Source organism: Meles meles, chromosome 1 (assembly GCF_922984935.1).
Source record: "Meles meles chromosome 1, mMelMel3.1 paternal haplotype, whole genome shotgun sequence".
Taxonomy (NCBI): Eukaryota; Metazoa; Chordata; class Mammalia; order Carnivora; family Mustelidae; genus Meles; species Meles meles.
This window is the reverse complement of record NC_060066.1, coordinates 193,513,911-193,533,463: the sequence shown is the minus strand read 5'-3', so window position 1 is coordinate 193,533,463 and position 19,553 is coordinate 193,513,911. Positions and strand designations below refer to the sequence as shown.

The 19,553-nt window shown below is 47.4% G+C and overlaps 2 protein-coding genes across 4 annotated transcripts in view; one reads left to right on the top strand and one right to left on the bottom strand.

Annotated features, from left to right (window-relative positions):
• ZCCHC17 (zinc finger CCHC-type containing 17) overlaps nucleotides 1–11,622 on the top strand; it is a 53,904-nt gene extending 42,282 nt beyond the window's left edge. The window contains exons 8-9 of one of the 3 annotated variants that reach the window (XM_046006954.1): nucleotides 10,718–10,875; nucleotides 11,159–11,622. In XM_046006954.1, coding sequence (XP_045862910.1) covers nucleotides 10,718–10,875; nucleotides 11,159–11,315 — 315 coding nt within the window. In that variant the 3' untranslated portion in view covers nucleotides 11,316–11,622. Of the gene's footprint in view, nucleotides 1–6,449; nucleotides 6,780–10,717 lie in introns of those variants that run through there. The other 2 variants (XM_046006951.1, XM_046006953.1) reach the window with 2 other exon arrangements.
• Nucleotides 11,623–12,357: 735 nt separating this feature from the next.
• FABP3 (fatty acid binding protein 3) lies at nucleotides 12,358–19,488 on the bottom strand. The gene is made up of 4 exons (XM_046006955.1): nucleotides 19,324–19,488; nucleotides 16,019–16,191; nucleotides 14,035–14,136; nucleotides 12,358–12,653 (listed from the first exon to the last, which is right to left on the bottom strand). The coding sequence occupies exons 1-4, from the start codon at nucleotides 19,394–19,396 to the stop codon at nucleotides 12,600–12,602; spliced, it is 402 nt and encodes a 133-aa protein (XP_045862911.1). The 5' UTR covers nucleotides 19,397–19,488; the 3' UTR covers nucleotides 12,358–12,599.
• Nucleotides 19,489–19,553: the final 65 nt, after the last annotated feature.

Sequence of the window (19,553 nt, the reverse complement as noted above, 5' to 3'; positions counted from 1 at the left end):
AATGGGAGTGATAAGCATCTACTTCGTAAGGTTGTTGGGATGAGGTGATGCATGTGACACTCTGAGCACCGTGGTGGCATACCGCACAGCCCGGCGTGTCAGCTACGAGTGGCTGGTGCTTAAAAACGGGCTTTGTGGTCAGAGACTGGGTAAGTAAACACTAGATTCAAGTAGTTCATTATATATCTAGATACCAATCCTTAATTAGATGTGTGACTTCCTGAAAATATTTTCTTCCATTCTGTAAATTGCCTTACTCTGTTGATAGTGTCCCATTTTTATTCCAGATTTACATTTTTATTTTTAATTTTATTTTTAGATTTTATTTATTTGTGAGAGACAGAGAGGGAGAGGCAGAGGGAGAAGCAGGCTCCCCACTGAGCAGGGAGCCCAATGTGAGACTCGATCCCAGGACCCCAGGATCATGACCTGAGCCAAAGGCAGACACTTTACCATCTGAGTCACCCAGGTGCCCCCAGATTTACATTTTTATTTTATTTTATTTTTTTAAGATTTTATTTATTTGACAGACAGAGATCACAAGTAGACAGAGAGGCAGGCAGAGAGAGAGGGGGAAGCAGGCTTCCTGCTGAGCAGAGAGCCCCATGCGGGGCTCGATCCCAGGACTCTGAGATTGTGATCTGAGCTGAAAGCAGAGGCTTTAACCCACTGAACCACCCAGGCGCCCCCAGATTTACATTTTTAAAAAACACAGCTAAAACTTACCATGTTAGCCACTTTTAAGTGTATGGCTTTTCACGGTGGTGTGAAGTACGTTCTTGTAATCATGTGTTTTTGTTTTGTTTTGTTTTTTAAAGATTTTATTTATTTGACAGACAGAGATCACAGGTAGGCAGAGAGGCAGGCAGAGAGAGAGAGGAAGGGAAGTGGACTCCCTGCAGAGCAGAGAGCCCAGTGTGAGGCTCGATCCCAGCACTCGGGATCATGACCTGAGCCAAAGGCAGAGGCTTTAACCCACTGAGCCACCAGGCATCCCTGTAATCATGTGTTTTGATGCACAAAAATTTTAATCTTGTTGAAGTCCAACTTACCAACTTTTTCCTTTTGTTTCCCATAATTTTGGTGTCACACTCAAGAAACCATTGTTAAATCCTGTCATGAAGCTTCCCCCCTCTGTTTTCTTCTAACAGTTTTATAGTTTTAACTTCTGTATTTAGGTCTTTGACCCATTTTAAGGGTTTTTTTCATATATGGTGTGACTCCAACTTCTTTTTTTTTTTTTTGCGGGGCAACATGTAGGTTTTTCCAGTTTTCTCAGCACCTGTTTTTCAAAAGAACTGTCCTTTCCATATACTGACTGGTTTTAGCATCATTGTTAAAAATCATTTAACCATATATGTAAGGTTTTAGTTCTGGCTGACTACTCTATTCCATTGGTCTGTACATCTCTCTGTATGCTCTGCCACACTCTTTTGATTACTCTAACTTTGTAGGAAGTTTTGGAATTGGGAAAGGTCAGACCCCTAACTTTGTTCTTTTTCAAGATTATTTTGACTGTTTGTGGCCCCTTGAGATTCCAGATGAGGTTTAGGATGGATTTTTTGATTTTTACAAGAAATATTATTGGGATTTTGATAGGGTTGCATCAGATCTGTAGATTGCTTTGTGTGGTATTGGTATATTAACTATATTAAGTCTCCCAGTCCACGAACATGGATATTTTTCTATTTATTTGCGTTATTCTTAATTAGTTTCAGCAGCGTTTTGCAGTATTCAGTGTACAAGTCTTTTTGCCTCCTTGGTTAAGTTTATTCTTTTTTAATGCTCTTGTCACTGAATTGTTCTCTTTATTTCCTATTTGGATTGCACATTGTTAATGTATAGAAAGAAATATATACACATACACACAAATATATGTATATATACAAATGTAAATGTATATGTATATACACATATACACAAATACATGTATATATGCAAATGTATATATATATAGTTAATGTATAGAAATGCAACTGATTTTGGGGTGTTGATTTTGTATCCTGCAACTTTGCTGAATTCACTTAGCAGTTCTAACAGTTGTTTTATGGAATCATTAGGATTTTCTGCATTTAAGATCATGTCTGCAAACAGGTGATTTGACTTTTTAATAGAGCTGGGTATTTAACAGCTATTCTGTTTATATGTTCCAAGGATTGTTCTTTCTCTTTCAGCCTTTTAGTGAGTAAACAATATATGTCAGATTCCTAAAGTGGTTCTGTGGATATTTCACTTCTGTGGGTCTTTGGTTAAGTTGGTTTGCAGTACTTAATACATATGGTACAATGAGTTATTGCTTTGTTTCTAGAGCTGCTTTGAAATATGTATTTCATTTCACCAAAACAATTATTAAGGATCTGCTAGGTATGAGGCTCTTATGTGAGCTGCTTAGTCAACCTGTTATCTTACCCCCCATCACTCTTCACTTAGTAGAGGAATGGTCTGATGAACCATGACAGTAATAATCGTTATACCTTATTATTTATTAATTATTATTATTATATAAAGTGCCTTTGTGTATTTGAACTTCTAACTCATGAGTTGTCTTTGATTAAAAAGTGGTCTAGGGAGTTGAAATGTTTAAAAGTTCCCCCTTGATCCCCTCTGCCCCTCCATTTCTACCAGGGTCTCATCTAGCATCATTGTTAATCCTTCATGATCTTTGATGCCTTGTATTTGTTTAGTGCTGATGGTTTGTAAAATATCTTCTTGCTTTTTATTTTGTTTTATCCTTATACATCCCTGCGAAGTAGCCAGACTAGGTGTTACTGTTCCATTTTACATATTAGGAAAATGGAGAGGAATGTCTCACCCGAAGCTACACAACTACCAGAGATAGAGTCAAAATAAGAACCTAGGCCTTCAGATTGCTACCCTGTGTTCTTTTTTCTCTACTACGCATCAGCCATTAGCTCACAGTGCCCCAGTTATTTACTCAACAGATGTGTATGGAGTACTTCAGCATGTCTGTTGTGCACTGGGAGGTGCTTGACTTATTAGGACTCACAAGGTTCAGTTTTACTCTGTCGCCAGCTACCCTTAGCGACTGTTTGATATTATCTGTTGATCTATTTCTTTTTTTCCCCTATGGATCTGTTTCTGTTCACAACCATAAATCAAGATTCTAGGCCTCCTATCTGTTTCCTTTTACCCTCTTTTTTTTTTTTTTAATAATTTTAAAAATTTTCTTAAGTAATCTCTAAGACCAGTGTTGGGCTCAAACTCATGACTCTGAGATCAAGAGGTGCATGCTCCTCTGACTGAGCCAGACAGGGACCCCTACCCTTTAAATCTTTGATTCCAATAGGAGATTGACTTTCCTTACCAGAGGAAACTCTTACTGGAAATGGATGTTTTGGGTTTGTGAGAGTGGCAGATTCAGACACCCGTTCCAGCACTGGTTGGCTCAGGGAACCACATGTGGAACTGAGTAGGTTCATCTGAAGGGAAACGCCTTTAGCAGTCCATGTTGCTGAATAAATTAGTGGGTGGCAAGCGTGCCCAGTGTGTGGAAGCCTATGTGATGGGCAAGTCCCATGAATTAAAGGTTGTATACAACATCTACACTCAAACAACTAAAAGCATAAGGAGAAAGATGAGCACCCAGGGCGTTTCTGGGGGCAGAGGACAGACACCCACTCCAAGGGTTTTATTAGACCACATAGAAATCCAGCAACAGGAAATCAGGTGTGGTTGGGCCACTCAGAACTGGAACCAGAAAGTCAGAAATGGGCTATTGAGTTCTCACCTCTGCTTCTTTACTAGACTGCTTCATTGTCCCACTTTTTTTTTTGCAGTCTGGTGAAGAGAATATCTAAGGTAAAGGAGAAGGTACTAGGCATGTTGGGAAACCAGGAAACAGACCCAGATAATGCCTGTTCCACATAATGCCTAGCACTGCCTTGCCAGCTACCTTTGAATAGGCAGCGTCCATAAGCTCTGCCATCTGTAGCTCCTTAGTTCCTTCACTCAATGAGACCTGCCCTCAGTTGGGAGAGTAACAGAGACTGAGTCCTGTTGCTGCTGGAAGGTAATAATGAAGGGAACAGGGGTAGGAGCATGGGATCCTTGTAGCCCTGAGGCCCCCACCTTTTTTAGTCAAACATACACGTAGTGAATGCACATGTTGTCCACATACCGAGTATGCATTGGTTTGGTCCTATATACCCATTCAGTACCATGACAATTTTTGTCCAAGTGTCTGAAAATTGTAAGTCATTTTTTTGGGCATAATTAGAACAAGAGGAAACTATGTGTTGAAAATGGAAATGGGCTATGAAGTGATTGGCAAAACAGAAATAGAGATTTTTATAGTGAAGCCCTGGATGATCTTTCCATGAATCTATGGCCTATACTTTGCTGGCTTCTTTCTTCACTTATCATATGCCATCATGGATTTTTCTGAATCAGTGCTATAAGAAAGCATGTGCACTGAGGATCAGGCTGTCTACAATTATAGTGAAATTTAGCTGTACTTGATCCAGAATATAATTTTCTTCTTCTGATGTGGCTACTGTATTTACTCTCTGCTCTACTGTATATAAAAGAACAGATCAAGGAATGTCATCCCTTGGCTGCAGTACTGGCTTTTTCCTCTTGTCCAGAGAACTTCTTCAGGCCTATTTGAGATAGAGAGTTTGCCAGTCTGATAGAACACCGGGTTGTACAGGGTGGTCTGTTCAAAAGCCTTGCATGATTACCATTCTATGGAATAAAGTCTGAATTCCTGGAAGATTCTTCACAATCCCAGCACCATCTCTGACCAGTTCCTTCCCACACACAACTGTTCTTTAACCTCCTTAGTTAAAAGCGTCTCTGTGCCAAGCTCTGTTCTAGTCACCACAGGTACAGTAGTGAACAAAACAGGTAGAGTCCCCACCTTCATGGCACTTACACTCTAACAGGGGTCACAATGAAATGGTAAACAAATATAAAATAAGACTAATATGTCAAGTAGTGATAAGTGCTATGGAGAAAAATTAATTTGATGATGAAAGATTGGGAGTGCTGGAATGGGGGTAGTAGGGAGAGGCTGCTCACCATCGTAGATAGAGTGGTGAGGGCAGTCCTTTCTCAGAGTGTCATTGGGTGGATGTTTGGAGAAAGAGAGGAAGCAAGCTCCTCTGATAAGTGGGAAGAGTATTTCACCAAGGGTAACAGCCGGATGTTGGGAATGAGCTTGGTATCTTTCAGTAACAGTAAGGAGGTCGGAGTAGGTGGAGTGAAGCGACGGAGAGGAGAGGAAGTTAGGGGAAACTGGATCATGGAGGCCTCTTCTAGGAGTTACGAGGATTGCAGCTGTCCTATTAGAGGGAAATGGACGTCGTTAGAAGTCTGACCAGGGGGACGATGTGATCTGGCTTCCCTTTTAGGAGGGTTAGTCTGGCTTCTGTGTGGAAACTGGGCAGTCAGAAGGCAAGGTGGAAGCAGCAGGCTAGTTGGTAGACAATATTAATAATTCCGGTAAGAGATGGTGGTGCTGGAGGTAGTGGGGAGGGCGTTGAAGTGGGGATCGTTTTCAAGGCAAAGCTGACAGAATTTGTTGAGGGATTGGATGTAAGGAAGGAAAGAGAACAGCTGAGGATAACTCCACAAAGTTTTTGGATGGAGTAACTGGAAGATTTGCGTTGAGAGGAGAAGGGATGCAGAAGTAAGTAGGGGCGTGGGGAGCGCTTGGGCTTTAGTTTGAGGTGCTACCTATGAAGACCGGAGGTGAGCGGAGGTGGGAGGGAGTAGGGGGCCTGTCCACATGCACCTACCCAGGGGAGGCAGCTGGATGTGTAGTTTGGAGTTCAGAGGAGAGGCCCATGTAAGAGATACAAATATCCAGAGATACAAAGGAGTCAGTACATACAGGTGGTATTTAAGTAAATATAAGAGGTCACCTGGAGAGTAAATACAGGGAGAGGGCAGGGCTTTGAGGACTTGAGCCCCAGCATGTCCCAACTTTTAGAGTTAGGACTCCAACTGGAGGTGGGGACAGACTAGCAAAGGAGACTGAAACGGAACCGCCCGGGATGTTAGCAGAGAAGTAAGAAAATGTGGTGGAAGTTAGGGAGGAATGTGTTCTTAGGCAGATGGACTGTCAAGGTACGATTGATTAATCAAGTAAATGAGAACCACAGATTTGGCCCTGTAGAGGTCATTGGTAACTTGGACAAGAACCGTTTCAGTAGTGATGGGGTGACAGTGTGGTTAAGATTATTCAGGAGGTTTTTTTCAATGGGAACTATTACCGCATATTTATTGGGGGGAATGAGTCGGTGAAGGAGGGGGAGATGATGCAGGAGAGAGGGGACGATCCTCAGATCCAGGGCTTTGAAGACAAGAGAAGGGATGGATCTGGTGCATAGTAAAGAGCTACACAGGATGTGGTTTGTCGCTTGTGGTGGCTTGTCGCTCTTTGAAAGATATTTCAAGCTGTTTGCCTCTTTGTGTCTTCCACCTAGCTGGAAGGCCCCCACTTCCTTCTTCCATCGGCACTGCCGCCACCATTCCACCAGCCAAGACCGCACTCGTGCTTCAGAAGCGTGACACCTGCGTATCTTCCATGAAACCAACATCAGATTCCTCAGACATGCTGGCCTTTTCCCTTGTGTTTCAGTGGTGTGGTTTTTATACTTTTCTTACGTTACTGCCATGAACTCCCTAGTATCTTAATTAGTTTTTATCTTTGATTAGATAATTTGTTTCTTGAAGGCTCATTATCCCTGATTTCTGACCTCACTCAACTATTTTAAGAGAGATTAATTAACAGATATTCCTGGCTCTTAAAAGGTACTCAGTAAGTATTTGTTGAATGAATGTACTATATAGTTACAAGGAGTTATTCTTTCCCTGGTTTCATGAGGTTGGCTCAGGTTTGGAGGAAAGGGGCCAGGCCCCACTACTCATTGGGTTAGTAGGTACTCTGAATTCTATTAAAAATTGCCCTGTTCTCCTTATCTCCTAATCAACACTGTATGCAACTCGTGCTCTCCAAAGTGCTTTGTAGGTAGTAAAATTAAATACATATTTGTGAGTTGATTGATAAGCCTTTTTCTTCTGGTCTTATCTTTTCCAAGCTATGGTAAACTAACTGCTGAATTACAGGTAAATTCTATCCAGGAATTGCACTCTATCTTACTTCCCAAAAGTTTACCCCAGTGAACTTCTCAGTTTGAGAATCAGTCATTTCTCAAGAGTAATTCTTTTTTTTTTAATTATTTTTATTAACATATATTATTTGCCCCATGGGTACAGGTCTGTGAATCGTCAGGTTTACACACTTCACAGCACTCACCATAGCACATACCCTCCCCAATGTACGTATCAGGAGTAATTCTTAAGAACAGATAAAGGATAAATGCTTGCTTGGTTGATTTTGGGCCAAAATCAGAGCCTTTTGGTTGGGAGGCGCTAAGTTAGTGCTGCCCATAATGCAGACAGGGTGAAAAGAACATCCACTTTAGGACCCAACCTGAGTCAGATCCTGGTTCTACCACGTGGGCAAGTCACCTTGTCTGTCAGCCTCTCTGAACTTACCATTTTCTTTCCTGAAAATACAGGGATAATTATGTCCACTGAATGGATTTGTTGTGAAAGTTAGAGAGGTATGTGCAAAGTGCCCAGTTTAGCATCTGGAAAATTAGGTACTTTATAAATGTTTGCTGTTATTCCCCTTTCTCAGTTTTTGTTTGTTTTTCTTGTGTTGGGCTGCTGCTGACCTGTTGCAGAATGAGAGAAAATGGATGGGCCAGCTGCTGTCAGCAGACATTGGCTTTTCCTGGAGAACAGTTCTGAGCAGTGGCTTCTTTCCCATGTCCCCTCCTGGCCTGTCTGCCAGTGGCTTATGCCCAGGGTCATTTTTTTACCCTTTATCTTCTGTTCCACTTCCCCCTTGAATGAAGTCAAGGGACCAGAAGCCAGTGTCACTTCTGGTCCTCCATCTTTTCCCGTCCAACCGCTGAAGTGATCGACGCCACCTGCTGGAGGACGACTAGATTTTCTTTGTTCAGAGATTGAGGTCTAGAAGCCGTCAAGACTACCCCTCAGCTGTCTCCGTATTCTAGCGGGAGTCCACCTTACAGCCTGTGAATTCTTCTTCTTCTTCTTCTTTTTTTAAGATATATATATTTTTTTTATTTGACAGACAGAGATCACAAGTAGGCAGAGAGGCAGGCAGAGAGAGGGGAGGAAGCAGGCTCCCTGCTGAGCAGAGAGCCCCATGCAGGGCTCGATCCCAGGACCCTGGGATCATGACCTGAGCCGAAGGCAGAGGCTTTAACCCACTGAGCCACCCAGGCGCCCCAGCCTGTGACTCCTTACAGCCTGCATTTTTGAGAGCGAGGAAAGTGAAATAATGCCAGACTCTGAGTTAGAAAGCACAATGTCCTTATCACCTGAGTGGTCACTTCACTTTACTTCTCTGAGTTATAGTTTTCTTATCTGTAGAATGGGAATAATAATTCCTGATTTTTGGCCTTACCAGATTCTTATTATAAGATAAAGGATGCAGAAAGCTTGAAACGTGCTCTTTGGACGTAAAAAAGTATTCCTACTGTCCTTCCTCATTTATTTATCCAGGGCAGGCCAGGCTTGGAGGGGAGGGGTGCCACACTCCACGTGTGCTTCACTTTCCCAGGACCCCGTCCTACCTCAGGGGAAGGATCTGGTGAGGCTCCCCAGCCCTTGTATCCTGTGATGGGCTTCCATGATCTTGTCATCCGAAGGTGCAACACCATAAGCCAAACGAGTGATTTGCCAGTTCTCAACTGCCCCTAGCTGTGGTTCCTACTGCTTGGTAATGGGGGCCTGGGAAACTTTGGTCCCCTCTCTCTACTCCACTGGAGACTTCAGGAAAGAATTCTGGTTAGGGTAATCTCTCAACACTGACTCATTTGCTGTGGATACGTGACTAGACTGTCAGAACATTCTGGGAGTTCTCTGAAATGACAGAATAATACTTGTAGCTGCCGCAGAGTGCCTGCTGTGTATCAGGCACTTAGTGCCTGGTAATTGGTATTTATCTTGTTTAATCCTCATAGCATCCTTTGAACCAAGTATTTATTATTTGCAGTTTACTGAAAGGAAAACTGAGGTTCAAAAAAGTTAAGTCTCTGTTCCAAGTTACACAGCCATTAAGTGGCAGCTGGGAATTTGAACTTTATTCTTTCTTACTCCAAAATCATTGGCGCTGACCACTGTACCGTGAGGCCCGCCACTGCTCTGTAGAGGGAGGGGCCAGTCATGTGCTTCCGAGGGAAGCTCAGGAGATTTCCAGTCATCCAGTCTGTGTGCAAACCCCTCCCTGTGTGATCTGGAGCAGGCGGCTCTCAGCTTGAGGGGCAGATACTCCCTCATTACCCCTTCACCACAGACATGCAGCCTGGGTGCTGTTCTCCTCTCCATTTCACACTTGAGGAAAGTACGCCTCGGGAGATAAAGTGACTCGTCCTGAGTTACAGAGGAGGGCTCGGTCTGGGTCTAACGCGCCTAACGCAGTCTAACACTTGCTTTGGTGTTCCATCCCTCCTTTCTCCTTTCTCATGGCCCGCTCCTGAGGCACAGGGCCATCTGCCAGGTTGGGAGCCTGTAGGGGGAGCAGGAGCTGCGCCTCTTCGGCACACTCTCTTCGTTCTCCCTCAGTCTCTGCTTCTTAGAAACCTTTCCGAGGCAGTAGGAACATTTGAAATTCAAGGAAAAGGTTACATGTTGCTTAAAAACTGCTTGAAGCCCCGCACACAGAAGCCTGGGAATCTGCTGCCCATCTTTTGTGTGAGTTGGTGTTGCTACTTCGACAGCACCCTGTGGTGGTTGTAGTTCAGAGAAAGTTCTTTCTGGGCTTTTCTCTTTATCCTTATAATCTTACAAGGTTGTTGTGCTGGAGATGATGCACACCAAGGGCAGCAGCTGGAGCCGTACTCATTCATGGCAGCTGTTCTTGCTGGCAGTGGCCTCTGCTGGAAACCAGAGCAGGAGTCCAGGGCCCTGGAGCTCCCACCCAGTACGGGCCCCTGGGCATGTGAGGCACTGTCTCCAGGAAGACTGGGTGACCTCTAAGGACTCCTTTCCTCCTCAGTATCCTGTGCTTTTTTAAAATAAAAGTAAGGATGCTTTTTCTTTTTTTAACCTAACTGGACAGAATTACATGAAATAAAAAGTAAAAGACTATGCTCTTTCCCCCATTCATTCATTCCTGAGGTAACTTGTTGCCAGTGTCTTTTCCATTGTTCTCTATGTGTATTTTAAATATATACAGGTACATGTAAATGTGTGTGTATATTTATTATATGCACACATTATACAGTATGGTAAGCCCCCCAGAATCTAGAATACATACTATATTATGACTTGGTCCTTTCACCCATTTGGGGCATTTTGTCTTATTAAAACTTGAAGACTTTACTTATTCTTTTTAATTAGTGCTTTGTAATTTTTTTATTTTTTATTTTTTTCTATTTTATTTATTTGTCAGAGAGAGTGAACACAAGCAGGGGAAATGGCAGGCAGAGCAGGCAGAGGGAGAAGCAGGCTCTGTGTTAAACAAGGAGCCTGATGCAGGACTCAAACTGAGGACCTTGGGATCATGACCTGAGCTGAAGGCAGTCACTTAACTGACTGAGCCACTTAGGTGTTCCTCCTTTATAATTTATTAAATGATTCCCTATTGATTATATGCCATGATACTCTAAAGCAAATGTACACATGCAACATTGCTTTTAAATTTTCTTTTCAGGAAAAGAAGAAGAAAAAACATAGAGACAGGAAGTCATCTGACTCGGACAGCTCAGATTCTGAGAGTGACACAGGCAAGAGGGCAAGGCACACATCAAAAGACAGCAAGGCAGCAAAGAAGAAGAAGAAGAAGAAGAAGCACAAGAAAAAGCACAAGGAGTGAGAGTAGAAGGAGTAGAGGGGGTGGCTGAGGAGGAGGAGGTACCAGGAGCCTCGTATCTAAAGCCCTGGCTCCCAGAAAGACTCAGTAGTGCGAGTATGACCTCCCACCCACTGACTCCTCGCCTATGGGAGAAGGCTTCCCCTCATGCAGCAGGCAGGTTTGGGAATTAGATGTCAGAGCATCTGCCTGGATGACTTGTTAACTTATCATTCCTGGTCCCTTTGCAAGTGACCCCTGCAGCTCACCCATTCATTCACTTCAACTTCCTTCATTCGGCAGGAGGTCCTATTACCCTCTCCAGCTGCCACTGCCAGAGCCAGATTCCTGCACAGGAGTCCAGGCTGCAGCCACGGGTACTGCTGTGGAGGCAAGTCTGGCTGTAGTTGGAACAGGGATGGGCCCCTCCCTGTTGGGTCTGCCCTGGGCTGACTGGTGAGTGATCCCTGTGGTGTCTAACACGGGCCAAGGGAGACCAGCAGGTTGAGGGAGAACATGGTAAGAAGTGGTGCTCACTTTTTCCATTCCCCCTAACGTGATTCTCCCATGCTACAAGTGACAGCCAGAAAACCGTTATTTGCAGTGACTGAGCTTGTGTGTGAGACATTCTCCCAGACCACTGAACCAAACAGCTAAAGCCAAGTTCATTGCTTTACTTTGTATTTACTACTGTGTGAGTCACTTGGTTCCACTTCAGGTCTCTGCTTAAATTCCTGGCACTAAATGGATGTGTGTTTGGTTTTAAACTTGCTGAATGTTCTTATTACTATAATCCCTCTTCCTGGGTAATTTAGACTTACAAGTCATCAAGTCTGCATTAGTTGACAGAAAAACATTTAATATGTTACTTCAGACCTTGGAGAGAGGCCCAGCTGAGAGATAGAGCCAGAGGCACCAACAGGTCACAGCCTTCTTAGGAGATCACTTACAAGCCCTCTCTTCTGTAATGATTAGATGACCTCTTCCCCCAGAGCTGATTAGAGAACTGGTAAGATTTGTAACCATGAATGGCCCAGGGTGCAGGCGGCAGCTTAGCTGTCATCTTGGCCAGTGGGCATTGGCTCCCACCACCAGGCACAAGCCTGTATGCCTCTTGTGTCCTGAGCCTGCGTTCTGGAAAAAGAGACCACACCATCCCACAAAGAGTAACTTTCCAAACCCAGGGGCCTGCAGTGCAGAATGCGCCTGATATGACAGTTTAGTAGCCAAGCCTCGGGAAGCCCTGCCACTGATGCATTATTCCAGACTGGACTCACTCATGTGGCCTTGAGGAGGGGTAGTGTAGAGCCCAAGTGTGGGAACAGCTGTTTTATGACCAAGTGGGTCAGGTGACCAGCTACCACTGCCCCTGAGACGGTCCATTTCAGTCTCTCATCCAGTGCTGTTTCTGAGTGACCTTCAGGCAGTCATTCCTGCCTGTTCTCCAACACACAGGGAAACTGAAGACTCCCAGAATCATGTCACCAAAGGCAAAAAGGCAGTCTGGTGACCTTGGCTCTGCTTTATTGACCTTAGAGCACCCTCTGGATGCAGTTAAAAAAACAAACATACACAATGGGAGCCAGAAGTGGACACAGGCTGGTGCCACCTGACCCCAGACGTATTTCCCCAACCCAACCAAGGTGGATTTATACAAAATGCCGGAGAAAAAAATGAGGCAATCTGGTGCTGAATCCAGGGCTAGCCAACTGGCAGACGAGCAGACAGTGAAGGAGTGGGCAGGTCATGCCTCTTTCTCGTAAGTACGAGTGCAAACTGCATTTCCGTGGGTGAGTGTCTGGAAGGAAAGACAGAGCCAGATTAGGGCAGGGGTGAGGGCACCGAAGGTACCGGGGCAGTCTCCATTCTGATGGGGAGAGCCTCTGCCTTCATCCCAGGAGTCTCCCTGGGATTCACCACCTACTATGTGCCGGGTTCTTTTTTGTATTTTTTCCTAATACACTAAGCTTTTCATTTAGTCAGGCACTTAATTCCTCTGCTAGAGTTTTGGGGAAATGACCTGTGAGAGGGGAAGTGACTGGTCACTGTCCCAGGCCGTCTCTCTCTCCCTTGCACCATTCCTCTAGTGCCTCAGATGGTGCCTAGCACATCGTAGACAAACAGGTGAGTAAGAATGTCCAGACACTCTTGGAGAAGGACTGTCCTAGGCTACCAGTTCTCCATTCCTTCCCTGGCTTACAGTGGTGCCATAGGCTTGAGCCACCAATGTCCATCCAGCCTTGCATCGTGGAGCCAGGCTGTGGCCTCACCATAGTCCGGTTACCCAGTGAGTGTTTGGCCCTGCACAGCACATGCCCACCAAAGGCAGGCACTACTTCTTAACTCTGCAGGGACCCCTGCTCGCCGTGATGCAAGAATGCAGGGAGCAGGTTACAGCTGACCCAAGGTCTGCAGTGAAGACGCTGCTGGGGTGAAAACCTGAGGTCCTATAGTTAGGAAGCAGAGACCACAGGGGCTGCTGCCTCTGCCCTGGATCTGGGGGTGTTCAGTTATGGCAACATTCTTCTAATGAAGTCCCCAAATTTGTCCTTAAACAGACTGATGGGCCAGCCTGGTTGTCCCTTCCCAGGCTGTCAGGTACTTGCAGGCCAGGCATGCAAGACACTGGGAGGCAGTGGGGCTGGAATGAGGCAGAAGGGACTGCACTGCCATTGCCCCGCCATCACCAGCCTGTCCCTGCCCAGAGGCTTTCTATGTGGCAGCACAGTCCCAGAAGAAGAGGGTATTAGGAGCCTAGGATCTAATTTGGCTCTTCTTTCTACCTCTCCCGGTGTGGGGCAAGGTGGCAACACAGGGGAAGACTAAGGCTCCGAAGCACCTGAGCCCTCTGCCTGCCTCTAGGAAGCTCTACGTTCTACATCAGGGTCAGGGTCTCCTGGCATCCCAGCAGCCCACAAGGTTGGTGGTGTTAATGCCTGTTTTCCCGTGGGAGCTGGAGGAGGTGACCTGTCTGAAGTCATGTAGCCCATAAGCTGAGATGTGAAACCAGGCCTGTGTGAGGCCAAAGCTACCACACAGAATATTCCCACCTAATCCCACCCAGCCCTGCCTCTACCCACAGTTATCCCATGGGGGAGACCCTGGCCTTCCCAACAGGCTTGACTAAAGGGGCAGTAATGTTAACCAACTGGGGGAGGCTCCAAAGTTACCCATCTTACCAAGATAAGTTTCCCATCAACTAGCTCCCGCACAAGTGTTGTCTCTTGCCCGTCCCACTTCTGCACGTGGACAAGTTTGCCTCCATCCAGCGTCACGGTGGACTGTGGAGAGAGGTAGAGGCCTGAGCTGTGATCTGAGCCAGGAGTGATGGACAAGATGGTGTCTGGTCACTGGAGCCACAGAGGACTCCGCCTCTGCCCCAAAATGAGGATGGTGCCAGGACCAGAGCTCAGGTGGCCTGCTTCCGGCCTGGCCCTGAAGGCTGTCTTGTTCACCTCCAGCCTCTGCTCCACGATTACCTGGCTGGGCCCTTCAGGTGTTGGGCAAGTAGGCAGAGGCAGGCAATATGGTGAGCCAGACAGCCTGGCTCTGAGAAGTGCTGCTATCCTTCAGAATAGGCACTTATCCCATCCTCACGTGACACCCACAGCCCCAGAGCCACTAGGAGAAAGGGGCGTGTACCATCCTACATCCCTAGGGAAGACTGGTGAGGAGTCCTGAGACTCTCCAGCCTAGTGGTGATCACGTACCATGTCTAACAGACCTTGGGGTGGAAGGTATTGGAAAATGAGCTTCCCACTTTGTATTCCTACCTCTTCTTGCTCTACATCACGTGGCGCCTGTCAGCTGACAAGTAGACAGCAACTGCCAAGTCCAGGGACGGGGTGCCCTTGGAGTGTTCCAAAGCCCTGGTCAGATGCCCACTTAGTCTTCTGGGCTCTGCCAGCCTGGATCAGCTGGTTCTCATTTGGCAGCTCTCCCAGATCTCTTTTCTTTAGGAATTTGGGGGCTCTAGGTCAGGCCAGGGGACCCTGGCTGAGCAGGGTTGAGTACAAGAGTCTGAGAAGGCTGTGTTTACGTCTGGGGCAGCATGAGGAGTGGGTGTGCATCCTTGCTCCCACTTCACTTCTCATGCCCATCCCCCAAGCTTTTTGCCTACTTAGATTATGTTTAGCTTAGGCATCCCAGAGCATTATGGTTTATTAGGGTTCTTGTCCCTCAAAAAGGTGGGCTAGTCGAGGAAGCAAACACAGGTGATAATGGCAGTTACCTGTCTCCAAAGTAGAATGACATCTTTGGGCACCACCTTAGCTCTGCTGCCAGCTTCTCCACAAGGAGACCAGACCCTATCCTGTCTTTTCTGGGGCAGTTGTCAGGAAGCAGAAACAGCTAAGGGGCAAAGTGATAGGGTCTGCTGGAGGATACTGCTATAGGGACCCTCTTTAGAGGTCAAAATCCCTTAGTTCTGTCTCTGCCACGCCTGGCCCAGGGGCTGGGAGGCCTGAGGCAAGCAGCAAAGACAGCCATCACAGGGTGACAAGCCCAGAGACTGCTGGTACATGTCCCCTCCCTACTTGGGAGGAGAGGGGCTACAGCTTGGTGGGAAGACGTACAAACTTTACACCTTAGAGGATGCCCTATCCAGAACACAGCTTTTCCTGACTGTGGGCTGGCAGAACTGGAAATAGTTCCTCAGGCTCACTGGCCAAGCCTGGGAGGTGGAGGCTGGAGAAAAGGAAGCACCTTGAGTAGGTCTCCACCTCTTGTCCCTAGCTGTCTCCTTTGCTGCTGGAGGCCAGAATGACCTGTTCACTCAGAGAAGAGCTCTGAATTCTCCTGGGCATTTTTCCTAAAGTACTTGAAATCATAGCCATGGCCACATAACTCTCCTGTCTGAGAGAAAGAAACCCAGAGCTCTTGGATGCCATGCACAACGTCATCCAGCTGGAGCTGGAGTCGACACTGAGGTCAGAAGAACATCCAGGCTCTGTGCTGCCCACTCCCAGAGGCACCAGATACTCCCCAAGGAGGGAGGAAGCACGAGGACGGGGCTAGCATGCTCCTAGCACCTGGGACATCCCCGCACTGCACAGGCTTTATGCCCCTTTTTCATTTCAATCCCCCCAAATCACCTGCCCCTCAAGATACAGTAACAGGGTACCAGGTTCAAGGTCTCTTAATCCCCAGACTCTTATGACTCACCTTGACCTTCCTGTCATCTGCTGTTGTCTCATCAAACTCCACCCCTAGCTTGAAGCTGATCTCTGTGTTCTTGAAGGTGCTGTGTGTTTTTAGGATGATAGTGTCCCCATTCATTTCGATGACTGTGGTAGGCTTGGTCATGTTGGCCACCTGCCTGGTAGCAAAACCCACACCTGAGGGCAGGAGGAAGATTATGAGCATGAGTGGAGGGGAAAGGCAGGGTACAACGACCTCAGGGAACAACTCTCAGGCCTGGATGTGGGGCAGAAGGAGAAGTAGGAGAACTTTCAGACTGGCTGTTTTATAAATTCAGTTTTCTTGTTAGCTCTGTGCAGCGAAGAGACCCTTGTTCATGGGGCAGATGAGAAGCCTAAGGGACGCAGGCATGCCACTGCAAGTCATAGCAGATCTGAGATTAGAATGAGCTACTTTCTGAGTGGTAGCAATGTGTGTTATCTCATTCAACCCCTCATTCTCCCTGAAGGCATGATGCTATTATGTCCACTCACAGACGCAAAGACCGAGGGTTTAAGCCCAGGCTCACAGGTCTGGAATTTGAACACAGAACTGTTGTGAAGAGCTCACGGAACTGCTCAGCTACAGTCTCCCAAGGCTGGAGCACAGGGCTCCTGAGCAGCTTTCCAGCCACGGGCTGAGGAAAGAAGAGAAATGTGGACTTTGCCTTCCAAAAGCCTGAGGGACAGACCTTCCCCACCTTTGGAAGTTTTTGCCCTGAAACACGCCGGTGCACTTGTCCCCTGTACATGGCAGAAGGGATTTTCAAGCCCTCTTCTCCATGACCTAGGGAGGACATTGGCAGAAGGGAAGAGTGTCTCAGTGTACAGGTTTAGGAGAGGCCCGGGTGCTAGTGCAGTTAAGGACTTGAATCCAGGTATCCTGGCTCCTGGTCTAGGCCCTATGGGGACTCCCACACTGACCACCGCACAGCTTCCCTGAGTGTCCTGCAAGAGTGTTAAACAAAGAACTCCAGCAAAGCCTTAACCCCTTCAGGTTACAGCTTCCCTGAGTGCTGGCCTTTTGCTTTCGACCTCCCATCATGACTGCCTGCCCTTGTGCCCGCAGCAGCAGTGGTGAGCAGACTTGCAGGGCAAAGGCCAGGCACAAGCAGCAGGCACAAGGCACCTCCCCCAGGTGGTGTGCCCACCTACACTGCACTTGCTGGGAGCTAGGACTTAGCCCATTGCCTGTATGTGTTGTTTTGTTTAATGCTCATAACAAGTAATAGATCTGAATAGTAGGTTTTATTATCCACTTAACAAATGAGGCTTGGAGAGAAGTGACTTGCCCAAAGTCAGAGAGGTGAATGACAGATCTGGATGAATCTAGGCTCCAAAATCCCTGGTTAGCCCCTGCTATCAGAGTGAGGCAGGCTGACCCCGGTCCCCAGAAGAGAGCAGGGCCTTGTCACCATGCAAGAAGCTCTGTTTGCTTAGGACCTACCCAGAGGTGTGGTGTGTTTGAGAAAGGAAACCACTGTGGGGTGAGTGAGGGACTGAGCCAAGAGAAACTGAGACCAAAATGGGGCCGATTATGGAGGCTCAGAAAGAGCTGGGTTCTACGTAGAAAGGAAGTGGACGCTATTTACAGAGAGAGCCGAGGATGCTCTTTCCTCCCCCATGGACCTCTCTCATCCTTTCCATCTGTGTATGGAGAAAAGCAGGCTGGATGGATTCTCAGTCCTGTAGCCCAAATTTGCCCCTTATTTGGGGCAAAATAAGGGAACAAGTGTGGTAAGGATGTTACAGCTCACTTCAGGGACACAGGTCTTCTTCAGCTGGAATGTCTGCTATGGGAGGCTTGGAAGGAGGGGCTAACTCTGGGCATCTCAACTTACCAACAGCTGTCCAGGGCCCACCGCTCCAAGAGGGGCTACTTTCCTGGAGTCAGTGGGCACAGTACCCAGCATACTATGGCGGGGCATGAGAACTCTGGCCCCAAGAGCCAACACTTGTGATCCCTATTTCGGGAAGGGGTTAGGAACAGAAAGAGGTTGGTTCCCCCCTAACTGCCAGAATCAGTCCCCCCTCCCTAGTAGGAAGGCATGGAATGTAGCTCAGCTACCAACAATATTCTGGTTTCCCTGTCTCAGCCCGGGAGACTAGGATAATCTCATAGCTGGGGATTTAAGGGAAAGGGTATCCACCTTCCCCATCTAAGCCCCTACTAGGAGGGGAAGAAGGGCTGAGGTCAATCATTAGCTAAGCAGTTCCTACTACTCCCACCCCCAGAGTCCTTAGTGGACTGTTGTGGGTTGCACATCCAGAAATCCAGGTTTTCATATCAGCTCTGATGTGGGACTGATCTGACCAGTTTCTACTCTTTCTGGGTCTCAGTCTCCCCATCTGTCAGACTAGGCAAGGCAAGGGGTATCTACAAGGACCTCAGGTTATAAGCACTCTGAATCTTTATTCTTCCCCATCTGAACAATCACACCCTCCTAGACCGAAGACCCTCTCTGCATCTCACAGATCTTGGCCTTGCTCCAGGACCCTGCCGCATCTGGGAAGTCCAGTGGTTTTCTCCACCAGACCCTTCCCCCGACAAGTGGCTGAGCCAGCAGGGGATGGGTCCTCTTGCCCCAGCCTACCACTAGGCTCACCGACAGTGATTAAAGCCTAATAACACATCACCGCAGGATAAGGTCAGAGACTCCATGACCAGGGAGAGCACATTCTCCAGCAACCATGTTTCTCTAGTTCAACATGGAGGGGCAGGGGTTGTTGCTAACTGTGCAGGGCCCCTATCTTGCCTTCTCCTCATATCCCATTACCCCCTTGTTCCCCTCTCTTCCCATCTCCCTCCTCCTAGGAGTTTCCTCCTCTTTAAGCTTTGCCATAGGACACTCCCCATCTGCCCCGTTCCCTTTCTGTATTCACACTTTCCAGTCCTTAAACCACCCATGTTTCTGCTTTTCCTCCTCCAGCTAGCCTCCCACCTTATGCGATGGATGCTCTCTTTTTACACAAACCCACCTCTTTCCAGACACTATGCATACCCCTCTTCCTCGAAAGCGCATCGGTGCCCCACCATCGACAGATACATCTTACCTCCCTATCTGGGAATTCCTCTAGCCAGGTTCAGACCAGAAAGTCCCCTTCCAATAGGCCCCCTTCCAACATGCGTGCCTTAACCCAGGCTGCCACCTTCTCCGCGTTCCCCTGCTCTCCAGCGCTGAGCAGGAGGGATGCAGCAGCCCTGCCAGCACTAGCCAGCGCTCGAACGCTGTGCACGGCTACGCACGCGGCCAGGCCCTCTCCAGCCCAACATCCCCGAGTTGCGCTCACCGAGTGACTTCATGTAGTCATCGAAATTCTTGCTGTCCACTAGCTTCCAGGTGCCTACGAAGGCGTCCACCATGGTGAGGCTGGGCTAGGCAGAGCAAGCAAAAGGACAGAAGAGGCGTGCAAGGACTCCGGGACCCACGGTTCCCAGCCCGCGCTGCCTCTTTAAATAGCCCTTGCATCACGTGGTGAGGCGTGGCCCACACCCACAGCTCCCGAAATAGGAAGCGGGC

What these genes read in the sequence shown, in the direction of transcription:
- FABP3 (XM_046006955.1), bottom strand. Translation starts at nt 19,396, where the DNA reads ATGGTGGACGCCTTCGTAGGCACCTGGAAGCTAGTGGACAGCAAGAAT. An exon ending in TGACTACATGAAGTCACTCG is followed by an intron (nt 16,192 to 19,323) that starts GTGAGCGCAACT and finishes TCCTGCCCTCAG; the next exon opens with GTGTGGGTTTTGCTACCAGG. An exon ending in CAGATGACAGGAAGGTCAAG is followed by an intron (nt 14,137 to 16,018) that starts GTGAGTCATAAG and finishes CTCTCTCCACAG; the next exon opens with TCCACCGTGACGCTGGATGG.